This window comes from Hylobates moloch, unplaced genomic scaffold (genome assembly GCF_009828535.3).
Source record: "Hylobates moloch isolate HMO894 unplaced genomic scaffold, HMol_V3 SCAFFOLD_2, whole genome shotgun sequence".
NCBI classification, from domain to species: Eukaryota; Metazoa; Chordata; class Mammalia; order Primates; family Hylobatidae; genus Hylobates; species Hylobates moloch.
This window is the reverse complement of record NW_026652277.1, coordinates 7,353,466-7,364,691: the sequence shown is the minus strand read 5'-3', so window position 1 is coordinate 7,364,691 and position 11,226 is coordinate 7,353,466. Positions and strand designations below refer to the sequence as shown.

At 45.2% G+C, this 11,226-nt stretch overlaps 1 protein-coding gene across 1 annotated transcript in view; it reads left to right on the top strand.

The window, feature by feature from the left end:
• Positions 1-9,321: 9,321 nt before the first annotated feature.
• ITIH5 (inter-alpha-trypsin inhibitor heavy chain 5) overlaps positions 9,322-11,226 on the top strand; it is a 105,858-nt gene continuing 103,953 nt past the window's right edge. The window contains exon 1 of the mRNA XM_032151600.2: positions 9,322-9,488. Coding sequence (XP_032007491.1) covers positions 9,399-9,488 — 90 coding nt within the window. The 5' untranslated portion in view covers positions 9,322-9,398. The remainder of the gene's footprint in view (positions 9,489-11,226) is intronic.

The following is an 11,226-nucleotide window of genomic DNA, read 5'->3' as shown; positions in this document are numbered from 1 at the left end:
AAAAAAAAAAAAAAAAAAAAAAAGCATGAGGGTGGGGGACTAGCACGGGATGTGGAGACAGGTGGAACTGAAGCTCCATCTTATTCCACAGTGTTAGCACATCCTCTGTTCTATCCCTGGTCTTCTGTGATCCCAGGTTAAAGCCTAGAAAACTAGGATGCAACTTGTTGCTCTGGCATCTTCCCCAAAGAAAATAAAAAGGATCCTTGAGTTTGGACTAAGATTTTTTTTTTCAGTATTTAAGTATTTCTGTAGAAATAAATCATCACTCATCTGATAAATATTTCTTCAGAACTGCTTGCCTGGCACTAAATTATACATTAATTCAGAACAGCAAAGATGAAGGCAAGTGTTGGCTTTGTGTGTGTGTGCGGGGATGCACTCTTAGGAAATAAGGCAAAATTAATGCTAATTGTGCCTTCTGATGACTTCAGGAATATAATAAATATATTACTACATATTATGAACCTTAAAATTTTTCAAGGGAAAATTATTTTTAGTGTGTCTGGAGGATGGTTGTAACAGTTTTTGAGAGCAGATGTTTCAAAATGGGGAGATCCTTGAAGAGGTGAGGGTTTGGGATAGAGAAATAGAGATGAGGAAGGGGAAGTGCATGGATTGGAACTTGCTTCTTCTGCCACAAATAATTCAAGAACGTGGGAATTCAGTACTCTAAGAAAAGATTAAGCATCAATATAGTATTACATCAAGTGTGCAAAATTCAGTTGCTTTTTTTCCAGTTTTTGTAATTATAATTCCCACAAAATGAATAAACAAAAAAGAGAGATGATTGTGTCCTAACATGTTTTTGGCAATAGAGGAGTCGATATTCTGCTGCTCTTTAAAAATACTCCCCTTTAGAGAGGTACACACTTAGTCTAAGGTCTTGCATCCTGTCAATGCCTTTGCAGACTGATGCTAAAGGTATTTCAAAAGAAATGACAACATGAAAGCTTACTAAGTAAACTAAGTCTAGGTCTACCATACTAACCAAGTTTCCTTTATTCATTCAACAAACATTTCCCAAGCTCAGGTACATGCTGAATGTGGACAAAGCACACAAAGATGAAAAGAAGATAGCTAGGCACGGTGGCTCACGTCTGTAATCCCAGCACTTTGGGAGGCTGAGGTAGGCGGGTCACGAGGTCAGTAGATAGAGACCATCCTGGATAACATAGTGAAACCCCCTCTTTACTAAAAATACAAAAATTAGCTGGGCGTGGTGGCATGTGCCTGCAGTCCCACCTACTCGGGAGGCTAAGGCAGGAGAATCACTTGAACCTGGGAAGTGGAGGTTGCAGTGAGCTGAGATCATGCCACTGCCCTCCAGCCTGGGTGACAGAGCGAGACTCCATCAAAAAAAGAAGAAAGAAGAAGGAGGAGGAGGAGGAGGAGGAGAAGAAGAAGGAGGAGGAGGAGGAGGAGAAGAAGAAGAAGGAGGAGGAGAAGACAGCCCTCTGCTGGGTCTTGGTTTAGTGAGAAACAGACACATAGACAAAGAGCTGGATGCTCTATTGGAGGCACTAGTGGCATTTATGAACCTAATGAGATCTGGGAGACACTCTGGAGGAGGTGACATTTGCAGGGTGGGGTGGGAAGGTAGAGGCAGACATTCCAGAAAAGAGAAGAATCCATGCAAAGCAAGGGGCAAGAAGAAAGAAGAAACCAGAAGGAGTTGCGCATAGCTGGCATGTGTGTGTGTGTGTGTGTGTGTGTGTGTGTGTGTGTGTGCACGCTCATGAGCCCAGGAGGGGAAGCTAGAAGAGGGGAGTGCAGTTCCACTGTGAGCCACTGAGTTTTGTGTCTACCCAGCAAACCCAGGAGAGTTAAAGTCTTCAATAAGAGAGACCTGAGGGGTCAGCTGTTCTTCTTCTTCTTCTCCTCCTCCTCCTCCTCCTCCTCCTCCTCCTCCTCCTCCTCCTCCTCCTCCTCCTCTTCTTTTGGCTGTAGTTTTAAATTAATTTATTAACCCTGAATATGTAGTACATTCACTGTGGTCAAAAATAAAGAATCAAATATTAAAATAATACAGTAAATATATAATACAGTAACAAAACAAAACAAAACCCATCCCTTCCTGAGATCACATCTGTCCTGTTCCCATCCTCTTACCACCCCGTCCCCGCAAATACTTTTCTTCATGGTTTATGTTTCCTAGAATTTCTTTATGCAAAACATGCAAGCAAATATGAATATGCTTTCTTATTTTCTTCTTACACTAGTCAGCCTGCACTTTGCTCTTTCTTCCCTAATTACATGATACTGGCCATTTTTCTGTAGCAAGACATAGAAGCCTTCCTCATTCTTTTGTACAGCTTCATAGTACCACATTGTATCTAATCAGGCTTCACTGTACCACACTGTATTTAATCAGGCTTCGTAGTACCGCATTGTATCTAATCAGGCTTCATAGTACCGCATTATAGCTAATCAGGCTTCATTTATACCACACTGTATCTAATTAGGCTTCATTTGTACCACATTGTATCTAATCAGGCTTTACAGTACCGCATTGTATCTAATCAGGCTTCGTTTATACCACATTGTATCTAATCAGGCTTCGTCCTACCGCACTGTATCTCATCAGGCTTCATTTGTACCACACTGTATCTAATCCGGCTTCGTAGTACCCCATTGTATCTAATCAGGCTTCATTTGTACCACACTGTATCTAATCAGGCTTCGTAGTACCGCATTGTATCTAATCAGGCTTCATTTGTACCACAGTGTATCTAATCAGGCTTCGTAGTACCCCATTATATCTAATCAGGCTTCATAGTACCCCATTATATCTAATCAGGCTTTATAGTACCGCATTGTATCTAATCAGGCTTCGTAGTACCGCATTGTATCTAATCAGGCTTCATTTGTACCACATTGTATCTAACCAGGCTTCGTAGTACCCCATTGTATCTAATCAGGCTTCATTTGTACCACAGTGTATCTAATCAGGCTTCGTAGTACCCCATTGTATCTAATCAGGATTCATTTGTACCACAGTGTATCTAATCAGGCTTCGCAGTACCCCATTGTATCTAATCAGGCTTCATAGTACCCCATTGTATCTAATCAGGCTTCATAGTACCCCATTGTATCTAATCAGGCTTCATTTGTACCACATTGTATCTAATCAGGCTTCGTAGTACCCCATTATATCTAATCAGGCTTCATAGTACCCCATTGTATCTAATCAGGCTTCGTAGTACCCCATTGTATCTAATCAGGCTTCCTAGTACCCCATTGTATCTAATCAGGCTTTATAGTACCGCATTGTATCTAATCAGGCTTCATTTGTACCGCATTGTATCTAATCAGGCTTCGTAGTACCCCATTGTATCTAATCAGGCTTTATAGTACCGCATTGTATCTAATCAGGCTTTATCTAATCAGGCTTCACAGTACCCCATTGTATCTAATCAGGCTTTATAGTACCGCATTGTATCTAATCAGGCTTCATTTGTACCGCATTGTATCTAATCAGGCTTCGTAGTACCCCATTGTATCTAATCACGCTTTATAGTACCGCATTGTATCTAATCAGGCTTCATTTGTACCGCATTGTATCTAATCAGGCTTCGTAGTACCCCATTGTATCTAATCAGGCTTTATAGTACTGCATTGTATCTCATCAGGCTTCATTTGTACCGCATTGTATCTAATCAGGCTTCGTAGTACCACGTTGTATCTAATCAGGCGTCATTGTACCACATTGTATCTAACCAGACTCCTGTTAATAAACTTTTGGGTTGTTTCCAATCTCTGCACATTACAAACAAATTCATGCTGTAATGCATAATCTTGTACCTACACCTTTCTGTATGTGAGCAGGTTCGTTCACATGATAAAGTCTCCAAAGTGGGTTTGGTGGATCAAACAGTAGATGCATGTGCAGATTTGATGAGATCACTGCCAGAGGCTTGCGTTCCTTTGGCATTTCATATTAGGCATATCACATAATTGTATAGAGCTCTTGACATATAAGACTCTGGACAGGTGTCACAGCCTGGATGAATACTGGATAGGGAGCCAACAGCACTGATGTCATTGAAAAAGTACTCATGTTCAACTACTCACTTTATAGTATTGGTAGTGGCAACCAGCATGGGAAACAGAAATAGTAGTCGTTGTTGTAAGTTGCATGTGCATGCTACTACATTTGTGGGATGTGTGAGCAGGATTTCTGATTTCTGTATCATCAAGAAGGTTATTCTTTTCTTTCTTTCCTGCTTTCTTTTCCTTCCTTCCTTACCTTCCTCCCCCTTTCTCTCTTTGTCTTTCTTTCCCTCCTTTCTCCTCCCTCCCTCCCTTCCTTTCTTCCTTCCTTCTCTCCTTCCTGCTTTCCTTCCCTCTTTCTTTCCCTCCCTCCCTTCCTTCCATTTTTCTTTTCTTCCCTCCCTCCTTCTCTCTTTCTCTTTCCATCCCTCTCTCCCTCTCCCCTTCCTTCCCCCTCCTTCCCTCCCTTCCTTCTTTCCTTCCTTCCTTCCTTTCTTCCATCCTTCCTTCCTTTTTCTCTTTCTTGATGGGGATCTTGTTATGTTGCTCAGGCTGGTTTCGAACTCCTGGCCTCGAGTGATCATCCTGCCTCAGCCTCCTGAGTAGCTAGGATTACAGGAATGAACCACCATGCCCAGCTAAGCAGGTTTTCCACTGTTTTCCTGAGATCCTGGTTTACCATTCCCTCCCCAACATACATACCTCCTCTGGGGACATACTCTTTTCACTCTCCACCCCACGGCCTCACAGTAAGGCAGTGTTATCAATATTGTTATTGACCAAGGAGTAACAAAAAACTTAGAGCAGAGCAAAGGACAGTTCTTTAAAGTAAGAAGTTGGTGGGGCATGGTGGCTCACACATGTAATCCCAGTACTTCGGGAGGCTGAGGTGCATGGATCACCTGAGCTCAGGAGTTTGAGACCAGCCTGGGCAACATGGCGCAACCCCGTCTCTACTAAAAATACAAAAATTAGCTGGGCATGGTTGAGGCTGAGGCGGGAGAATTGCTTGACCCCGTGAAGCAGAGGTTGCAGGGAGCTGAGATGGCGCAACTGTGTTCCAGCCTGGGAGACAGAGATCTTGTCTCAAAGTTTAAAAAAACAAACAAACAACAACAAAAAAAAAAACATAAATACACCATGATAACTCAGTTTTCTCCTTTCACAAGCAGATGGAGAAAATGCGGTCAGGAATCTGCACTGGTTGGCAGATTTGTGTTTGGGACCACTGTGTTATACTTTCCCATTTTTCAGCCTCCCCACCCCCCACCAAATTCCACAAGCAACTGCCCAGACTTGAACCTCAGAATTTTATATTGTTCTTTCCCCAATGTCAAAGCCTTTTCCACTCTTGTTCCCCCTCCTTCCTCTGTCTCCTTAATGTTTTCTCTTCTCCACTTGGCTTTCAAAATCAAATTCATGCAAATATCAATTTTCACATCCTTCATGAAGCCTTCCAGACCACAACTGCAATCACAATCTTGTCCCTTCTCCTCTTAGGAAATCACTATTGAGTTCAAATTTTGTCCATTTTGTTAGCTCCATCTTCATATCTAAATGGTAACTTCTTCAAGGTCACAGAGTCTGTCTAAAACTTGTCATATCATACACAACTAGCACAGGATAACCTAATGGCAGATATACATTTTTTCATTCATTCATCAAACATACAGCACGTCTACTCTATTCCGGGCCATGTGTCAGAGCCTGAGGATGTCAAAACAAGAATGATAGAATCCTTGACCATGAAGAAATCAGAGTCTAATTTAGGTCTCAAATCTGCAAGCCAATAATTAAAATATGGTAAGTGTTACACTTCGTGAACAGTTGAGTTCAGCAATCACCAATTATAAATTAGAAAACTGCATTCCCTATTTCTTCCTTCACAGATCTCTGTGGACAAAACTCAGTGCTTGGTGAAGCAGATGAAAAGTGGGTATAACTAGACTCCTGACAGGCTATAACTGGGCTCCTGAGAAATCACCAAGTCAAAGTCAAAAGGAACCCATTTCCTCCCTAGTAGTCCCCTCTAATCAAGAAAAAAAAAAAAAGCCAAGGTTGTAAAAAACTACCGATTCTAGAGTTGTCAGGGGGCCAAGAGAAACACACAAGGCCATATAAGTAGATAAAAAAGGAGTAGACCAAGGATGGGGAGAAATAGCTGGCCCAGAATAGAACAATGGCCTTACAGAGGCTCAGAAGGGAGGATGAGAGAGGGAGAGCAGGTGGAGACCAAAGGACTGGGTGGTGGTTTGAATGTAACCATAGCTGGATTTAGGAGCTATGGGGTGTCAGGATGTAAAATCAAAGGAGATGTTTAAAAGAAAACAAATATGCAGCCTGTTTTCAACTCTTTAATCTCTTTAAGTCATGGTTGTTTTGACCATGATTTTGGGCCTGTCTATGGGTAGTCTCCAGTAGGAGACCAGGATAAAGGGATAACTCTCACAAGTGTGATTCGACAATTCTGGAATACTTTGGCCCATCATTCAGTTACTCGTGGGAATCGTTTCCTAGAAGTGGCGTGGACAGAGCAGCATCTCTGGCCCAGGAGAAACAGCTCCTGTTCATTCTTGGACTCTGAGTCCCTTGTCGCTGAGCTCTGCATCTAGATCCTGTCCATGAACTCCGGGGGCCTTCTCTGTGATTTGTCACTCATGGCACGTGGTCCTGGTGAATGAATTGAGCTAGACATCCTGCAGAGTCTTTTCTAGCTTTGAGATTTTATGTGTTCAGTAACTGGAAATTCAGCTCCTCCTGGAGGTAAAATGAGAAACATGGAATCAAAGGACAAATGTATGTGGGGACACCTTAGCCCTTATTTATAAGGCTGACATAAATCACTGCCTTTGCTTGTTGACAGTCTTGGAAAACTTTCACTAGGTCTTATTTTTATCATACCTACCTAGATTTTAAAGATCGTCATACAGATACACAGGTGTCACATAGAATACTGAACTATTACAGCTTGAAAATAATAGGAAGTTCAGAAACTCTATCAAGTCATACAGCTAGATAGAGGTCAAGTTTGCACTCCAGCCCAGCCCCACCTCCCTGGCACAGCCTGGCTCTACCCTGCACACTCATTCCTCCCATCTACTAATCTCATTCATCAAAAGGCCCTTAAGTGCTAACAATATATTTAGCATAGTGCTAGAAGTTGGGGGAGAGGCTTGTCCTCAATGAACTGATCCAATTAGAGAAACTGGCTTTATATTAAACAAACAACACATTAGCACCACAGTCTAGGGTAGAATCAGAGGGTCCTCCCAGATGAAGAAAATAAAACTCACTTTTCATAACTAATGTAAACTGCTGTAAAACCCAGTTAGTATGAATTTGGAAAAAAAAAAAAGAGATCAGATATAAAGGCAAAAATAGTTTAGTATGGGCCCTTTCAGCATTTCAAGGGAGAGGGATGGCAGGGAAGGAAAGACGATGGAGTCTCTCCTCTATTGCAATCATGGACTGAATTAATGGCCGCTGTATGGTTCCCCATTGCAAATAACCCGGCTTTGTCCAGTTCAACTTCTGGTTCACAAATAGTTACTTTCCTCTCGAGGGAAAAATAACCAGCTACAGTTGTTTCTTATTGGTTGCATGCTGACTAGTGGTTAGGCTATTAAAGGATTAACTGCTAATGACAATAATTTTCCTTTCATTTATTTCACAGTAGCAAGGTGTTTGTTTTTAACCTCTCCTAATTCATTAAAGAGCATTTCAACAAGAATAGATATTTTCGAGGATCTCACCACAAACTAACTTACTCACTGCTTTTATTTTTCATGTTTTTTTTCTAGTTATGTCCATCCATATGTATTTCTACCTAATTGCAATCATACTGTTGATACGATTTGGTGATGTGATTTTCTCTTTAGATTACACTATCAACATTCTCCATGTTTCTGGAGACGTCGCGATGATTATTTAACGGCCCCATAATATCCTGCATGGAATACTATTCTCTATTCCATGGTCCGAAGTTGGCCACTTCCCTCTTTTTGGTCCTTAAGGTCTGTCACTCACCTCATCTATTTAGATGAAATTGTCACAGAGACATAAAAAAAATTCTTTGCAAGATGAAATAAACAAGTAGCCCCAACTGCAATGTGTATCACCATACAAAAAAGACGCACTCAGCCTGTAGAAGGCCAGGTGTGGACGGCTGGTGGATAAGAACTCTCCCAAGGGCAGGATGGAAGTATCACCAATAGTTTGTAACTAAGATACATACTGGCACTCACTTTCATGATTAATAACCAGAAACTCAGAAATACTACCCGCTGCCAAGATACTTCCCTCGTCTCGTCTCTTTCTCCTTAGTCCAGAACATAAAGGCCGGCAGCCTTGCCAGTCTCCTGCGCTAGACCGCAGGTAGTACCCTTTGTCCTGCCAACTAAACGTCTGTGGCCAATGCAGAGGTGACGATCTGCCGGCTTCAGGCTGGCAGGTGCGGGGGCCAGGCTGGCCTTCTCGCGTCTTCTGGCGACAGAAATTAAGCAAGTCCACAAAGAAGCATATTGCACCTTGAGGGAGAGGAAGAAAGAGTTGCGGGGGGGTGTGGGATGGGGGCCCGGGAGGCAGGGGGTGTTGGCAAGAAACGGAATAGGAGGCTCGACAGAGGAGACTGGTCCTTAGTTAAGTGTCACAGCCGCAGGATGGGAGGGTGTGGGAGGGGTCCGTGGGGCCAACACAAGTGGACCCTGCTGTGCGCGGCGAAGCAGGCTTGGAGTGCCTTCTCCCCGAACAGAGCTAGCCCGGGGCGGGGTAGGGGCTGGGGAGGAGGCAGGGCCTGGTGTGGGGGTGCACAGGGAGGCGGGGCCCGGGTTTAAGGGGGTGGCTGTAGGTTGGGTCCGGGAAGTTGGCCTCGGTCGGGACAGGGACAGGAGAGGTAGGGCCGGGACTGGGGAGGTGGGGAGAAATGGGGGCGTGGAGAAGCGGCACTTGGGGTTGGGGACCTGTGGAAGCTGGGTCCTGACTGGGGCCCAGGGAGGCGAGGCCCGGGCTGTTGGGGGGTCAAGAGAGGCAGGGTCTGGGGAAGTCTGCGGCGGGGAGGTGGGGTCTGGGCTGGGGGTGGGAGAGTTGGAGTCCAGAAGGGGACTGTGGGGTACGCGGAGTCCAGGAGGGGACCACAGTGTGGGCGGGGTCCGGGCTGGGACCGTGGGGTGGGCGGGGTCCGGGCTGGGACCGTGGGGTGGGCGGGGTCCGGGCTGGGACCGTGGGGTGGGCTGGGTCCGGGCTGGGACCGGGGTAGGCGGAGTCCAGGAGGGGACCACGGGGTGGGCGGGGTCCGGGCTGGGACCGTGGGGTGGGCGGCCCCGAGCGCGTCCCGCAGTGGCCGGAGCCCTGGGCGCTGCAAAGCGTGTCCCGCCGGGTCCCCGAGCGTCCCGCGCCCTCGCCCCGCCATGCTCCTGCTGCTGGGGCTGTGCCTGGGGCTGTCCCTGTGTGTGGGGTCGCAGGAAGAGGCGCAGAGCTGGGGCCACTCTTCGGAGCAAGTAAGTGGAGCCGCGGGGAGCCAGGGCCGGGGCGCGGCCGCCCCCTTCCCTCCGCCGACCCGGCCTCGGAGCTTCTGCCTGGGCCTCCTTCGACCGTCGCCCAGGATCCCAGCAGAGGCCCAGGGATCCCCGTCTGTGGGTCACTCGTGGGTCACCTCTGTGTGAGCCGCGGTGCCTGATCTGGCCTGAGGCTTCCTGTAGAACTGTGCCCGGGACTTGTCCTGCGGAGCCGAGTTTTCTTCTTGGCTCCTGTTCATTGAGCAGATTTCTGTTCGTCGTTGTTAATTTATGGGGCAGCTCCAAAAGTTATTATAATTACAAGGTTTTTTCCTTACCACGCGTGGGGGGGCAGTCTGCTGTTATCATCATTCCCAGTTGGTCCAGGGAGAAAGGCAATCTGAGAGGAGTTCTAGACTCCTGGAAGCCTCAGCTTTTCCCATCTGAAAACCGGGAGAGCACGACTTTCCCATTTAGTGACTACCTACCGGTGGTTTAGCATTTAAAAGTGGCCAAAGCGTCTGAGTTCCTGGTCTGTGCGTTTGTCAGGATTTGTGTTTTAAATGCTGCAATAAAACCTGCAAATATGAAATGTCAATAAAATGATGAATAGACAGGCATTTTTGTCTTTAAAAAGTATGAAGCGGGTTCACACAAATAGCATTGAGAGCTAATGTGCAACATGGCCCTGTCACAAAGTAGAAGTGCTGTTCACACACATGCCATTTAAACATTTAAGCCGTTTAGCTTCCAGCGTGTTTGTGCATGACGGGAGGAAGATACAAGTAGGCGGACCTTTTCTCCCTTTTCCAGCCCCTGTTTTGAAGAGCAGTTTTGAAGACCAACTGCCTAAATATGAAGACAGTTATCTTCATGTTCTCTGTCCTGTGAATGTGCTTAACAGTAAAATGGTAGTAATCATACTTCCTTCTGGGGGGGAATAACTAATAAAATCCCAGAAGGCATCGTAGTGATGTTGGAAAAGTGCAGGCTTTGGATTCAGAGACAGGCTGGGCTTTAGTTGTGTGTTCTGGGCAAGCCCTTTAATCTCTCAGAGCCTTCATGTCCTCGTTGGTCAGGGCAGGGAATGCGGCTCTTTTTGAGCAAACTTGCAAGGACTCAGCTAGTTTGTGTTAAGCACCTGGTTTACAGTGGACACTCAATCACTGGGAGATGTTTTAGTAGATGGCTGAAGGCGTGGGCTTGATGCCAGGATGTCTGGGACCTCTTGATTCTTGATTCTGTCACTTATCAGCTCTGGGACCCTGGGCAAGTGCCTTTCTGCCTTACATTCCTCTTCTGTGAAATGTGGAGAAATGATAGGGTTGTGAGGACTGAATGCTTAAAACACTGTCAGCACTTAATACTGGCCATGGTCTTAGACTCCTGCTGCTGAAATGCTGAGTGAAGGAATTTAGGGTAAAGATCTTGAAACTTTTTTTGGGGCGTGGAGACAGGAGAGTGTGGGATGGACTGAAACAAAGATTCTGTGTCTGAACTAGGAAGGCTGTTTAAACTCTAACATCTACCAAGTTCAAGTAGGCTTCACAGTCTCTGGACTTGCCGTTATAGAAAAACATGGCTTTGACCTGTTTTAATGATTTCATGCTGTCTTCAACCCAGCACAATATTTATTTATCTTGAAAATTACTAAATCAGGAAAAAAAATCCAAGGTATAAAGTTCTATGAACTTGCAATTTTACCTTTTATCCCTAATCCATTCATTTTTATATTTAGTTT